A 16082-nucleotide genomic window follows, 5' to 3' on the forward strand; every position below is an offset into this window, starting at 1 on the left:
CTCCCAATATTTTGCTCACCAATCCCGGACCCAGCAGCAGTTCATATAGAGGCCTTTCTACTAGATTGGTCACATCTAGATCTATATGCATTCCCTCCGTTCAAGATTGTCAACAAGGTACTGCAGAAGTTCGCCTCTCACGAAGGGACAAGGTTGACGCTAGTTGCTTCCCTCTGGCCCGCGAGAGAATGGTTCACCGAGGTACTTCGATGGCTAGTAGACGTTCCCAGAACACTTCCCCTAAGGGTGGACCTTCTACGTCAGCCACGCGTAAAGAAGGTACTCCAAGGCCTCCACGCTCTTCGTCTGACTGCCTTCAGACTATCGAAAGACTCTCGAGAGCTAGAGGCTTTTCGAAGGAGGCAGCCAGAGCGATTGCTAGAGCAAGGAGAACATCCACCCTTAGAGTCTACCAATCGAAGTGGGAAATCTTCCGAAACTGGTGCAAGTCAGTATCCGTATCCTCGACCAGTACCTCTGTAACTCAAATAGCTGACTTCCTCTTATATCTGAGTAAAGAACGATCTCTTTCAGCTCCCACTATCAAGGGTTACAGAAGCATGTTGGCATCAGTCTTCCGTCACAGAGGCTTAGATCTTTCCAACAATAAAGATCTACAGGACCTCCTTAAGTCTTTTGAGACCACGAGGGAGCGTCGTTTGGTTACACCTGGTTGGAATTTAGACGTGGTACTAAGATTCCTTATGTCAGACAGGTTCGAACCGCTACAATCAGCCTCCCTGAAAGATCTCACCTTAAAGACTCTTTTCCTGGTATGCTTAGCCACATCTAAAAGAGTCAGTGAGATTCATGCCTTCAGCAAGAACATCGGATTCTCATCCGAAACGGCTACATGTTCTACAACTTGGTTTTCTAGCCAAAAACGAGCTGCCTTCTCGGCCTTGGCCAATATCGTTCAATATTCCAAACTTATCGTATGGTTGGAAATGAACTAGAAAGAGTCTTATGTCCTGTAAGAGCTCTTAAGTTCTATTTAAAACGAACTAAACCTTTACGAGGCCCATCTGAAGCGTTATGGTGTTCAGTTAAGAAACCATCTTTGCCTATGTCAAAGAATGCTTTATCCTATTTTATCAGACTGTTAATACGAGAAGCTCATTCCCATCTGAATGAGGAAGACCAAGCTTTGCTGAAGGTAAGGACACACGAAGTTAGAGCTGTCGCAACTTCCGTGGCCTTTAAACAAAATAGATCTCTGCAAAGTATAATCGACGCAACCTATTGGAAAAGCAAGTCAGTGTTCGCGTCTTTTTATCTTAAGAATGTCCAGTCTCTTTACGAGAACTGCTACACTCTGGGACCATTCGTAGCAACGAGTGCAGTAGTGGGTGAGGGCTCAACCACTACAATTCCCTAATTCCATAACCTTTTTAATCTTTCTCTTGAAATGTTTTATTATTGTTTTTGGGTTGTCCGGAAGGCTAAGAAGCCTTTCGCATCCTACTTGATTTGGCGGGTGGTCAAAGTCATTTCTTGAGAAGCGCCTAGATTAGAGGTTTTGATTAGGTCCTGTTGTATGGGTTGCAACCCTTGATACTTCAGATCCTAGGGGTCGCTCAGCATCCTAAGAGGATCGCGAGGCTCCGTAAGGAAGACGTACTTAAAAAGGCAGAGTAATTGTTCAAGTCGACTTCCTTACCAGGTACTTATTTATTTTATGTTTGTTATTTTGAATAACTGCTAAAATGAAATAAAAAATCCTTAGCTCATAATAATGTAAACAATTATTGCTGGTCTCTACCACCCCCCTGGGTGTGAATCAGCTTATATAATCACCGGTTAAGTTTAATATTGAAAAATGTTATTTTTATAATAAAATAAATTTTTGAATATACTTACCCGGTGATTATATATTAAAGGACCCTCCCTTCCTCCCCAATAGAGACCCAGTGGACCGAGGAGAAAATTGAGTTCTGTGTTTACATTGAGTACTGAGTACCTGCACGACAGATGGCGCTGTTGAAGTACACCCCCTACCTGCATTGCGATCGCTGGCGGATTTTTAACGTAGAGTTATCTGTCGAGCAACAGAGTTGCAGCTTATATAATCACCGGGTAAGTATATTCAAAAATTTATTTTATTATAAAAATAACATTTTCCTAAATACATATCTTTCAGGCCTCTGGATGAAGGAAAGAAGGTAAAAGATAAATTTGATGCAATCTTCAATGCAACCAGATACATAAAATGCCTTGATAGCATCAAGAAGCTCAGGAAAACCATGAAGGAAGGTAAGTGTTAGAGCTATTGCCAGTCAAGTGGGTCCAAGGTAAGTAAAGAATGTTAAAATGGTTTTAAGTAAAGGTGTCTCTAGTAATTTAAAGTCCATAAGTAGACCTGAGGTTTATATTTCTGGAATTTTTCCTTCTCTATTGTACCTACATCTCAGTGTGGAAGTCAGCCATATGAATGCCAGGGAAAGTTCGTAGATATGAACAGAATTTTAATGATAAAATTACTTAGTTTTATACTCTTCTAAGTCCTAGCATTCATGTACATAATCCCCACTGACTATAGTCAATTCTTTTTAGTGAGGCAGATTTGCACTGACTCGCAGTTGTGCCCGTTTAGCTTGGAAAAGTGTCCTGATTGCTGATTGGTTGGACGAAATAATTCTAACCAATCAGATAGCAGGAAACTTTTCCAAGCTAAAAGGGCACCGATGCGAGTCAGTGCAAATGAGCCTCATTAAGAAAAATTGAGTATAGTGATATGTCAAGAAGCTGATGAACTAGTTTTGACTTTGATACTGAAAGACAAGTAATATAGTCTACCCTTGCTGTAGTATTGCCGTACACTGTCATATGATTGCAATATGACACAAGATGGCCATGGCATTTGCAAGGGAGAAAAATGCAAAATTTTTTAGTTTTAGAGAAGACATCTTTATATAACCAGCTTCAAGAGAGAAGTTGCAGTTAACTAGCTTCAAAAGAGAAGCTGAATAATAACTAGGGGACTATAAAAATCAATTTTTTTAATAAAATTTCTGGTTTCGTAGAAGAAAAAAAATAATCTATAGTATATGGAAGACAGAACTTTTGTAATCCTTCCCTTATCCACACTAATAACTTCATTGGGCTGATAGAGGTGAATAGCCTAGACTAGGATAGCTTATTTAACATTATTCCTTAATTATAACTAACCAAGGTGTAGTCATTGTGATTATGAACAAAGTTAATACCAACACATAAAATTCAAAGAAATAAGAATTATAATGTAAGTGTTTATTAAAAGGATGAACAAAATTGCATAAATTTATCAAGGAAAAACTAATCTGTCAATATACACTCTGTCCTTTTGTGTTTGCTTGTTGCCCATTCAGTGGGGGTATGGATAGTTATTGGCTTGCATTCTAAAAGGGATTATATTTTATCTGAGTCTTTTTCTTTGATCACTTAGGTTTTAAGATGCTGCATGGAGTTCTAAAACCTAAAGTCAGAGGCTTCATTAAAATATTGAATAGTAAAGAGCCTGAGACAGAGGGGACAGCTGGTACCATGCACCAATGAGCAATCAAATGGTAGTTATGTCTTCTGTAAAAAATATGTGTATTTAAAGTTTTTAATTGCCAATTTACAGATTGGATTTTGCATTACAGAAGTAAAAGTAATGGACCAATTGCTAACGGGGTTAAAACTGTGGAAGGCAGAGGCAGATGACAAAAGAAAGTGTCTCAGGGAGAGGGAAGATTCGCTAGTAAAGTTACGCGACAAGAAAAAGAAGCTTCAGAATGACATGGTTCCCATCTGTGAGAGATTGAATGAAATAAAGAAGATTGAAAATAAATTGAATGAAATCAGGCTCTCGTATCGTAAGTGTCATTACTTTTTGTTTCGTTCTGTAATATGTTGCTCCTACGAATTACATATGTTGCAAATATGTCCAGAAAAGACTAAATACTATTTGTTTTACACCTTTTAAAATCAGGGCATTCAATTTTTTAATTCCTCATAACATGATTGCAGTGGAAAAGAAAGGAAAACTTGAGAACCTTAGGACAGCACAAGAGGAGCTTCGTGCAGGGCAAAACGAGGAGTTCACTTGCTCTGATATGGAATTGAGGCATATGATACAAGATTTTCAGCAAAATTTGGAAAAGAAAGAAAGGGAGTTACGGAAAGTAAGTTCTTCTAAATTGTTTTCGAGTCTCACATGTTTTATTGCTGCTTGCAGATATATTGTATTGACTTCTTGTTAGTTTTAAAAGGAATATGAAGCATTTTATACATATGCAAATACATCTGTTTAGAAGCCATCATTCAGCATATTAAAGGAACATGTTTATGCTCTCATGGTAGATTGGCTAAGGAAGAGTGTGGAATTACTCGTGGAAGTGTGCTTTGCATGATCCACTGAAGGCATTTTAATGATTTGCCCTCCAGCTTAGTTGTTTTTTGCCTCATGCTCTTCTCGAGTCAAATTTCACTGACATTTTACTTTACTCATCCTCTCTTCTTAATTGAGGTACAGAATTCTGACCTTTGGTTTTCAGCTACCTTCTGTGGCACTAAATCTAATTGAAAAATTAATTACTGTATATTTTGACATTTAAGGCAACCTTGAGATGAGATGAGATCTATAATTCAAGAAAATTTTCATGGTTTCATTGTATCTTTGGTATACAATAACACAACTGTGGAACTATATCTGAGATTGTACCAACTAAAACATCACAAAATGCTGTTTGTTCCGTAACCGAAATACAAACCACGCTATTTACAAAGGGTTATTACTTTTAGCGTAGCTGAAATGGCGAGCCATTAGAATTTAACGAGGGTGTATTACCCCCGCGCTAGTTAGCGGGGGGTAGGGGAGTGGTAGCTAGCTACCCCTCCTCCCCCTCACACACAGGTGAATACTCACTTTCACTTTTGGCTCGGACTGTGACAGACGTCTCTGTCTTGGTCCTCGCTTGGCAGCCATTGTCTGTTTTGTCTTTACTTAATCGCTTACTTTTCTTTTACTCAATATATATGTAAACATGTTTTCATGTTTGTATATATATTTGAGTATAGAAATAAGTAAGTTTCCTTTTCAGATGTGTGTGTGTAGTGTACGATATCTACGTGGAGGCCTCGGCAGTTAGGCCACCACGACGTATTTTATGGGTGGCGATCGAGTTTGACTTATGTCTTTCTCTCTCTCTCTCTCTTGAGGTCGTTCACCCTTTTACTACGTGTTACTACGCCCTTGTAGCCTAGCTTCCTTTCCGTGTGGGGGGTTGCTACGCCGTACGTTTGTATCAATTAGTTATGAATCTAATTGTAGTTGTTTTTTGTTTTTCACCTCGTAGAACGATTCCTTTCGGGGTTTTCGTTTTTTCTTTAGTGTTCATTCATTTTTAAATTACATAATTACATAGTTACATAATTATAATTGTTATAATTCTGTTTTGGTTACAACTCTCCTTCCGCGAGTGTAAGTGGTTGTGACGGCACGTGCCTGTTGTGTAATTCTTGTTCCTTTTCCTCGGGATTCCTCTTCGGAGCCTTCCCGGGGGAATGAATGTGTACTAATATTATTTGTTTTATTTTTTTACAGTTACCGATCTAGTTCGTTTCTGTAATATAGCAACGGTGTGAGCTGTCTGGTTGAGTCCTGGGGATTCGCCTGTTGCTGCCTCCCCCCTTGTATTGTCGTCAGGGGCGTGTCTCCTTCTACTGGTAGTACTCCCGTGTCGACGGACAGCTCTCCAGTTCATTTTAGAACAGTCAGGAGGCTTGCCTCCTTGGGCGGATAACTTTCCTTCCGAGGGAAGTTTTTCCTGTCCAGGCTTGAGCTTTTCCTCTTTTGGGGGGTTCTTCTCTTGCCTTTTCTTCGTGCGACTATGCTCTTGGTGCTGAGCGGTCGCACCTGCAGTTTCGCTCAAGGGGCTGGGCAACTGCAGGAGCTCCTCTTCGGAGGATTGCTCCTTTTAGGTCACTGGCTGACCAGTCTCTTCCACGAAGTGTTTCTCTTTCGTTCGCGAGAGAGTACACTCATAGAGACTCCTCTTCGGAGGTTTCTTCTGTTGCTGTTGCTGTTGTCCTCCCTCGCCGTAAGGCCCACCGTCCGCCTCGTCGTAAGGGCCTCTCATCTCCCTATAAGGGTGCTTGAGGCGCCTTTTTGAATCTCCGTTTGCAGCCTACAACTCCTTTTTCTCGATCTTCCGCCTTGGTGCAGATGGACAGCAGTCTGATCTCGTCTTCCGACGGGCAACGGTCTTCCCGACGGACAACGGTCTTCCCGACGGACAGCGGTCTTCCGACGGACATCAGTCTCCCGGTGGACAACGATCCCTTCGGGGCAAAGGGTTGCCCCCATGGGGGTTCTTCCCTGGCGTGTCAGGGTTTCCCTGCGCGCCCTTCTGCTCATCAGCGCTCTCCTGTTCGTCAGCGCTTTCAAGATGATCTTCCCTGCGGTTCCTGTTACGCGCCCTGTGCGCCCACGTTCGCCCTCGCGATCTAGAACTTCGGTTCAGGTCGGGGTCAAGGACTCTTCTTCTTGCGCAGGCTTCCACGCGTAGCCTTCTGCTCGTCAGCGATCATCAGCTCGTCAGCGATCATCAGCTCGTCAGCGATCATCAGCTCGCCAGCGATCGTCAGCTCGTCAGCGATCATCAGCTCGCCAGCGATCTCCGGATCGCCCACGTGTGTTACAGCTGGCACGCCAATGTTCTCCAACACTTCTGAAGGAACATGGTTCGCCAGCTACTAGCTCACCTGCGGATGCTGATCGCCATCGCGCGACCCTCAACTGCGGATGCTGATCGCCATCGCGCGACCCTCAACTGCGGATGCTGATCGCCATCGCGCGACCCTCAACTGCGGATGCTGATCGCCATCGCGCGACCCTCAACTGCGGATGCTGATCGCCATCGCGCGACCCTCAACTGCGGATGCTGATCGCCATCGCGCGACCCTCAACTGCGGATGCTGATCGCCATCGCGCGACCCTCAACTGCGGATGCTGATCGCCCGCTTACGCATGCTGCTCCTCATCGCTCAACCCTGAACGATCGCCCTCCTGCGGATGCTGATCACCATCGCACCCTTTCACGCGATCATTCACCTGCGCATGCTGCTCGCCATAGCACAACCCTGCACGATCGCCCGCTTACGCATGCTGCTCCTCATCGCACCACCCTGAACGATTGCCCTCCTGCGGATGCTGATCACCATCGCACCCTTTCACGCGATCATTCACCTGCGCATGCTGCTCGCCATCGCACAACCCTGCACGATCGCCCGCTTACGCATGCTGCTCCTCATCGCACCACCCTGAACGATCGCCCTCCTGCGGATGCTGATCACCATTGCACCCTTTCACGCGATCATTCACCTGCGCATGCTGCTCGCCATCGCACAACCCTGCACGATTGCCCGCTTACGCATGCTGCTCCTCATCGCACAACCCTGAACGATCGCCCTCATGCGGATGCTGATCACCATCGCACCGTTTCACGCGATCATTCACCTGCGCATGCTGCTCGCCATCGCACAACCCTGCACGATTGCCCGCTTACGCATGCTGCTCCTCATCGCACAACCCTGAACGCTCGCCCTCTTGTGGATGCTGATCACCATCGCACCCTATCACGCGATCATTCACCTACACATGCTGCTCGCCATCGCTTACCGCCAGCGATCTTCTTCACCTACGCGGCAGCACGATCCCTCGCCGTCACGCCATCGCTTGCGTTCGTCGCCTCGAACACGTGTTCATTTACCTGCCCACCCTCACGCCCATTCGCCTGCGCGCCCGCGCGATCGCTCGCCTGCGCGCCCGCGCGATCGCTCGCCTGCGCGCCCGTGCGATCGCTCGCCCGCGCGACCGCTCGCCTGCGCGCCCGCGCGACCGCTCGCCTGCGCGCCTGTGCGCCCGCGCGACCATTCGCCTTTGCGCGACCGTTCGCCCTCGCGCGACCATAGTTCGCGGCGAATTCCACAGCCGGTGGTAGCAGCAGGGACGCGTGCTCCTAGGCGGCACTCGGGATCACCTCCATCCAAGCACAGGTTGGTAGTGCAGGACGAAGACAGGTCAGTACAGCATTCTTCCCCACCTTCTTTTCAGGCAGGAACCGTCGTGTCCACTCCAAAGGATCGCCCGATCCCTTTCACCTTAGCGAGGATTTCGGACTCTGTGTCCTTGGAGCAGCAGACATGGTTTGATCCGCTGGCACGGGCGTTAATGAGGGTTATGAAACCAGCACTCGCCGGCCAGGGTAACAAACCAGCGGCTGTCTCTCCTACGCTGAAGAGAAAGAGAGGAGTGGACTTCGTGGTCTCCATCGGACAAGGGGTGACTGCTTACCTCTTCCTCTGGGAGCTTACCAGGTTCTTTCCCTCCTCGGTTACGGCCCGAGGTTTGGTTCAAGGAAGCTACAGGAAGATCAAGGGTACTTTCCTCCTCTCGAGCTCAGGCACCTTGGCCTTTCGTCGTTAAGTATCTACTTGCGGACAAGCTCGATGTTGTACCATCTGGACGCGCTGACTGAAGGCTTCCTTCGGGTGTCTCATCTGTGGAGGTCAACGACCTCAGACACCCTTCCATCCTTGAGAAGAGTTTTGTCTTTGCCCAAGGACAGAGACTTAGACAGCTGCTGTGCGGAGTAAATTGACTTCCGGTTTCACTCCTCCAAGGCGCTTTCTTCCAGACTCTGCAGGGCTCCAGCTCCCTTTTCTTTCAACCACGTCGGCCTAAGTTATCGGCTACGACAACTGGGACAAGGTGTCCAATTGCAGTTTCCTCCTGTCAGGAACAGATGGCACGGGAGACTCCCCCGGGGGGGCATAGTCCTAAAAGGAGTTCACGAACTCTAGGATTGCAGGTTTTTTCGCTGGGAGGATGCTTAAGGTTACTCATCCGAATGACAGCTTCCCGATGCCCATTCCCGCACAATCTCTGTGAGTAGCCAAGGATATTGCGCCTGCCGTCTCTGTCAGCGAATTCAGTGTCTCTGAACCTCTATGCCATAGCATCAGCAGAGTTGCCCGGTTGGGCAGAATGATCCATACCTTAGGCGAAGGTCTTCCTTAGGATCATCGACGGCTTCACCCCCGGCCCCCTCAGTCGATCCTTTCTTGTAAGGAAGGATCTGAGAGGGGATGTCCATAGTCGACCTCTCAGCCCTGATCAAGTTTGTCGAACAAACTTCGGCCAGCGTAGACCAGCAGAATCGATCAGACTGGTAACGAGGCGACAGGACTCCTTTAACCCTGGATCGGAAGGACGGGTACTTTCAGTTTCCATTCCATCCATCTTCCAGGGTGCTCGTCGAATTCAGCCTAAACTGCAAGTATTCCTGCTTATGATGCATTGTGGCTATCCCGCCGTGGCATAGCAGGTTTGTTTCCCCAGAGAACTCTCCCTGCCTTCCTCTTGGCCGCTCAGGTGCAGACTTCCGCCTCCTCTGCTGTTTGGAGGGCTGGTCAACTCCGGTAGGCTCGGGTTTCGACCTTCTTCAGCGCCGGGAAAAGCTTCCGGATGCTGACCATGAGTGTGGGCTCATGGTATTTTGCTTGGAGCCTTCTCTTCCTCTGCCTCAACATCTGGAGTATCTGGCCATGATATTGAGTCAACGGCCTTACCACGTTGGAAACCCCGCTTCTCGTCCGTCCAGCGAGGTTAAGCAACGTCGGTACTTGGATGGGTGACCACCTGGGGACGCCAGATTCTGTTACCACATCCTCCGAGCCTTCCTTTCGGTTGACTGTGGCAAGACTGAGGAGAGTCGCAGTACCTGTTCTCAGTCAAGCAGAGTTTTCAGCCCTACCTTGGAACGTTTCCTAGTTCTTCTTTCCTCATTGACCCGTTTATAGTCCGAACGGTCGCCTCAGGATAAGTTCCATGTGGGGCGATCCAAGTTCCGGTGGCTTCAGGCAATGTTTAACCGGACTCCCTGGCCCTATGGGACCAGCGGAACTATTAAACCTGCAATGGGTGTTGACCTATGGAGCCTCTTGATGGTAGTGGATATTCTCGTCCTTTCCCCACATTCTTGATGCGGTTCTCGGACTCGTCAAAGGAAAGGGGGGGGGGGGGGGCATGTTCCGGTCCAGGCCTATGGTCAAGACCTGAAGGATACCTCTCCATCATTCAGGCAGGCTTAAGGGCCTTAGTCTGGCCCCTCTTCAGATCCTACCGCTCCTGCCAAGTCGCCCCGTTGCGTGTCGACTTCATGCTAACCAGCAGGGGACGCATTTTCACACCTTCACATCTTGCAGTAGAGATACCGGGATGATTGAGATTCTCTCAATTCCACCATCGGCTCTCTCATTCCAGGCAGGGGAATGTTTCTCTCAGACTATCCGAGCAGAGCCTCATAGAGAGAGTGTACCTAGGGGTCTTTGACCTTGGGTAACCAGCAAGTGCTGGTCTGGGGGACCTGATCGCGACAGCTTGGAACCTCAAGCTTCCGCTAGTCTTCCCCCCAGTCTCAGACCCCGAGACTCTGGCAAGATGCATTCCGGTGATGGTGGGACAACTTCGACGCCTGCGTCTTCCCTCCTTTTTGTCTGCGGACAATGGGTCTCAACAAAACCAGGTTGTCTGTCAACCTTTCAATGGGAGAGCTCCACTGGGACTATGCGCAGAACGGTTTCTGGACCCTCTGCTTCCCCTGACGGAACTCCTGGGAGAGCTTCTCCCACGGCGCAGACTACTCAAGCAACCACACTGCGACATCTCTCCCGAACCGGGGCGTCGCTTCGGCTTCATGCCTGGAGACACTACGCTTCCTCCTCTAGAAGAGACAACCCGCTACAGTCGCGGTACGGAGGTCGCGTCATCTGCGATAGTCATCCACAGGGGTCTCCCAGGCAAAGTGAAGAGTGTAAGGTGGTTGGTGCCGTGGGAGATATACCTCTTCCCGTGAGGCCTCTTCTCCAGCAATAACGGTCTTATTGCCTTTCGGCGGGAGGAAACTCCTTTCCGCTCTTGGCAATGAAGCCTGTCGCTCAGCCTTTCCCTGACCTTCAGGCTTAAAGGAATAACTTTTTCCTGCCCGCTGGATCTATCCTCGCTCATGCGAAGCTACGATCGTCCCTGCCCTAGTCGGAGGAAGACCTCCAACTTGGAGCATGGCTCGGACTTTTAGTCCTTTAAGAGATCTTCTCAAGACCCTTTTACGACAGGCCTCGGATTGTATTCCGCCTTGGGTCTTCTGCTCACTCTGGCCACGGCCAGTGTGTAAGCAATCTTCTTGGTCTCTTACTACTCCCCCCTTTCTAAGGAAGAGGGGAAGGCAACATTCAGGCTCGCTCCTGAGTTGTTGGCTAGACTCAGAATCTGAGGGTCCCGACCCTTCGGTCCGATTCATTCAAGATTTCGAGTCTCCATTCTGTGTCTGATGTCCCAAGACCTTCTCTTTCTTGCCAGTAAGGAATCGAGAGGTTAGCGCTGGGACCAGCTGCAGTTTGGCCTCAGTTGCAGCCGATTTGGGAACACAAGGAGGACATGGGGGGAGAGTCACCAGTATACCTCTTCAGCCCGGACTCAAGGACATTCATCTCGACCTGTCTTCAGACCCTCCCCCGTCACGTCGCCCTACAGCACGATGTTGGATACATCGCAACGTCCCTCGCCTTCGAGTAATACTACTCTGTGACGCAGGTGCTACAAGCTGGAGTCTGGAAGCGTCTGATGACCTTCGCAGCCCGCTTCCTGCAGGGCGTGACCCACAGGAGTCTCGATACGTTTTCTATCGCTCTGTGGTGGCTACACAACAGCTGGTCTAACCTCAGGCTCCTTTTGGACAGGTAGCAGAAGGTTGAGGGCATTGTTATCAGGTTTTAGTCTGCATGAACGAAAGAAGTATGTCTGGCCCTTACTTCTTTCTTCATCATCCCCTCTACGGGGAAGCAGCATCCTGGTCTCTGCATAGCTGACCTCGAACCTCTGCAGGTAAACCATGCTTCCTTGTGTTCCGAGTATTGAGTCAATACTGTCGCGTCCCCCATACCCTGACGAGGTGGTATTGGGAACGTCCTAACCCAGAGTTCCTTCTGGAACTCCAGGTCAACTGCCTAAGACGGGTCACACTTCTTCCTTCACACACAAGCTTACGTAGGCCACATGGTTCCTTGCGGAGCAAGGAACTTGTGAGGTGCAGGGACTCCTTTTCTCGAGTGCGACTCACTCGGATTCTGAGTCCCCGGGTAAAGCCAAAGCCAGTATGGCTGGGGACTTTCCACCCTTCCTAAGGGATAAGTCACCCTTTGTAAATAGCGTGGTTTGTATTTCGGTTACGGAACAAATGACAAATTCGAAGATAATTTGTATTTTTCCTAACCATACAAACCTTAGCTATTTACACATATTTGCCCGCCAGCCCTGTCCCCCAAGACAAGTCCTACCTCTAAGTGAAAGTGAGTATTCACCTGTGTGTGAGGGGGAGGAGGGGTAGCTAGCTACCACTCCCCTACCCCCCGCTAACTAGCGCGGGGGTAATACACCCTCGTTAAATTCTAATGGCTCGCCATTTCAGCTACGCTAAAAGTAATAACCCTTTGTAAATAGCTAAGGTTTGTATGGTTAGGAAAAATACAAATTATCTTCGAATTTGTCATACTTTGTTAATAAGAATATTAATGGAAATAAGACTTATTTTCTGTTATCTCAACACTTTTAATTGGGCTGAGTCTCATGCCCCTCAAGTATTTGTACCTGTACGTTGGTACAGTATTTCCATCTGTACTTGAACTAAAGTTTGTTACAGAATCACCAGTCTGTGAAATATTTTTCGCTTTCTCTCTCGCTCTCTCTCTCTCCCTCTTATTGTGAGTAAACCACAATCATTTACTTCAAGAATAGATAAAGAGATCAACAGTAATATTTTCTAAGTACTTTAGGCACCTGTATTTATATTGCTATGTAACTACCTAATAAAATGTTATCTTTCAATAGGTTGAATCAGATTCTGTTCAGGTTGCAACAAACATCAAACAGAATCTTATGGAAATAAAGAGGGTGACAGACTCTAAAACAAGCCTTGAGTTTGCCTATAAGAACCACGTTGCTCGGATAAGGGAACGAGATGAGTTGCTCCAGAATGTCACGAAGGATTATGAATTTTCAGGTGAGAGTTGGTAAAACTTTTCCCATTGGTTAATGTAAAGGTTGCGCCTAAAACTGGTTCTCAGAGAAGGTTATGTTTTGGTCGTACTCTGTTGAAGAGTTTGGCAGGGAAGAGTGCCAGAAGAATGTGCTTGTTATATTAAAAATTGTAGGGCAGTTTTAAAGAACAGTAGTACAGTAATGTATGTCTAAATGAATAAAGAAAAGTAGCCTTATTAAATAGGATATAGCCATGCAAATGATATGGTCTTGGCAATTTAATTGAGAAATGTCTAGGTTGTTGGTAGAATGAAGAGGTTTAGTGTGATATATTTTAATTTATTCTTAGATTGATCCCAGCTGTGACAAGATCATCGTTAGGCTCATGACTTGTGAACTTTTTTACGGTGAGCAATAACATCATGTGGCAACCTACGTATGTTTACGTTTTGTGGAGTAACTAACAAAGAAATATAGATATAAATAAAGTGATAATTACATTAAAGGTTTAAAGGCTGCTCATGAATGGCAAAGGCAAGGGACAGTGATATTGCCTTAGCTAGACTGGCCAATATATCCATATGATCAGTGCCATAGTCCCCTCTCCATCCAAGCTACGACCAGGGAGGGCGTGGCAACGGTTACTGATGACTCAGCAGGTAGACCTATAGGCTACCCCAAACCTCCCCACGAATGGTGAGGTTGCAGACACTAAAGCCTATCAAGTTTGAGCGGGGCTCGAACCCAAATCCGGTGAGCGCTTTGCAGGGATGCTTCCAATAGGCCACGACAACTGAAAGCTGAATAAATTTTCTATATAGCTACGTGAACGGATGATGCACAGATCCTCAGAGGGTTAAGGACAGTTGATGAGTATTTTCATGCAAGGCCTTCCATTACTTTGATGTGAAAATAGCATCAATTGAAATTTGTTTGATGTAAGGAATTTTTTGCAGAAATTTCCGCACGGTTATATGAAATTATTTCTTATTTCAGATTTCTTTGGCATTCAACAGTATGATGATGAAAAGGTCAAGGGACTGTTGGCACACTTAGATGGGTATGTTGCAGATCAGTATCAAATCATTCTCACAAAAAAGAAAGATTTTGAGAAGCAAGAAAATGAAATCCAGTTGGAGATTGATGCTTTGAGGTAAATATATTTATGATTTGATTCTCTTGATTTTGCTTCTTTACTTTTGTAAGATGTCTTTATCTCCTAACACTAATACCATGATTTTGGGCAGTGATTCCAGATTGGAAAATTTAATTCTTATTTGTTCCATCATGGAGTACTTACCTCGAACTACTTTCTTAGGAGTATCTGGGATCTCCTCCCAACCGACCAGAGTTTTGTGTAGTTTACCCTAGTCCCGTTTTCTATGAGGGGTAACCTCAGGTGGAGTGATACGCGCCCTGAGGCTAACCCCCGGTCAGAGAGCATGCTTGCTCAGGTCTCGATCTCCAGTAAGTTCTCTGGTCGCGTCACGATAACATCTCGACGCTCTCTCCTTACCCAGTGCGACCCTTTGCATCTGCTAATGTGTTAAAATATGCCATCATCAAATATTGTAATTCTTTCAAGACAGAACTGCATTATCTGCTACCAATGCCTCTGAATAATATTGCTAACTTTTTTGTTTTCTTAGATATGCCAAAGGTTTTTTGGTTGCATCTATCAAAGGTTATAAATCTATATTAGCTATAATACAACAACATGCAATTTAGATCTTGCCAACAATACATTCATTAAGTATGTTATCAGATCCTTTAGTATTGCTATCTCCTGGAATGTTAGCGTAGTCTTAACCCTTTGAGCGCCATTGGACGCAATTACATCCACTATTTCTACTCCCTTCACCGCCATATGACGTAACTTACGTCTAGTAATTACCAGGTTTTTTCTGTTCCTTGTAATATTTACATATATGAAAATTTTACAAAATACTTAACATTATATATCAATGGAAAGGAAATATGAAAATTTTACAAAATACTTAACATTATATATCAATGGAAAGGAAATATGAAAATTTTACAAAATACTTAACATTATATATCAATGGAAAGGAAATTTAGTCAGCTATGCAGTTGAAAATGTTGCAAAGTCTTATCTTTTATAGTTTATATGCTAAGATGAGTTAAGTAGAATAACCCCCCCAAAAAAGCCATGCGGTTTGACTGCTAAATCATTTGGTAGGGTTAGAATTCTTTTACAGTCCTCAGTTTGACTACAGAGTCAGGTGGGTCTAGATAGCTTTCTTTGAAGATTTTGTGTAGCCCTTGCATCACCCAAGATGCAGAAGGAGCAATTTCTTCTCATATTACCAGCTTCAAGTAACAAGAATTACTTTTAAATGAATTTTTCAAGATATTTTTAAATAATGTGGAAAGTCCCTTTGGCCAGTTAGGGCCTTCAAGGAGTACGTGAAGAGATAATTTCTTTTATGTTAAATATCAAGATTTTCTTTTGCTTAGAGATAAATCTTATTTTATGTCAAGGAACGCTATGTCAAGGAACACTTATGTACTTTTTCATAGAGTGTAATCATGGAAGCTCAACCTAACTTAAAATTAGTCTTTATCTTCCATACCTTGAAGGTAGAATACATGATATTAGAGAAATGGCTACATCTATTAATTTCATTAGAAATTTCTCCCTGCAAAAGGTAATAAGTGCAGGCTAATGAAGTAGTAGCACAGTCTTTGCTTCTTCTTACTTCAAGGCTAAGTTGTGTATATTTCATGATATTTGTTTTATCTTCTAGTTGTGGTAGGGGACATTTTAGATTTATAAAGTAATGTCTATTTCTTTATTTTTTTATGATTGATTTCTTCCTGGCTATGAAGTGAGGGGGTCAGTTAAGGTACTTGAATTCTCTAGAGACATTCTTTGGATTAGCCCTAATTTGTTTTTGGGTTAGTGTTGGTCCTTTTGGTGGAGTAATACTCTTAATGTAAGGGTTGGTAATGTTGAAATCCTTAACCAATGCAAGTCTTTTCTTCTTTTAATGGAATTAGA

General features: G+C 45.4%; 1 protein-coding gene across 1 annotated transcript in view; it reads left to right on the forward strand.

The window, feature by feature from the left end:
* Positions 1–16082, forward strand: part of LOC137651334 (DNA repair protein RAD50.L-like) — a 116885-nt gene that overhangs the window by 31593 nt on the left and 69210 nt on the right. The window contains exons 6-10 of the mRNA XM_068384623.1: positions 2141–2253; positions 3624–3836; positions 3991–4145; positions 12911–13082; positions 14057–14213. Coding sequence (XP_068240724.1) covers positions 2141–2253; positions 3624–3836; positions 3991–4145; positions 12911–13082; positions 14057–14213 — 810 coding nt within the window. The remainder of the gene's footprint in view (positions 1–2140; positions 2254–3623; positions 3837–3990; positions 4146–12910; positions 13083–14056; positions 14214–16082) is intronic.

The sequence above is a fragment of the Palaemon carinicauda genome, chromosome 12 (genome assembly GCF_036898095.1).
Source record: "Palaemon carinicauda isolate YSFRI2023 chromosome 12, ASM3689809v2, whole genome shotgun sequence".
NCBI classification, from domain to species: Eukaryota; Metazoa; Arthropoda; class Malacostraca; order Decapoda; family Palaemonidae; genus Palaemon; species Palaemon carinicauda.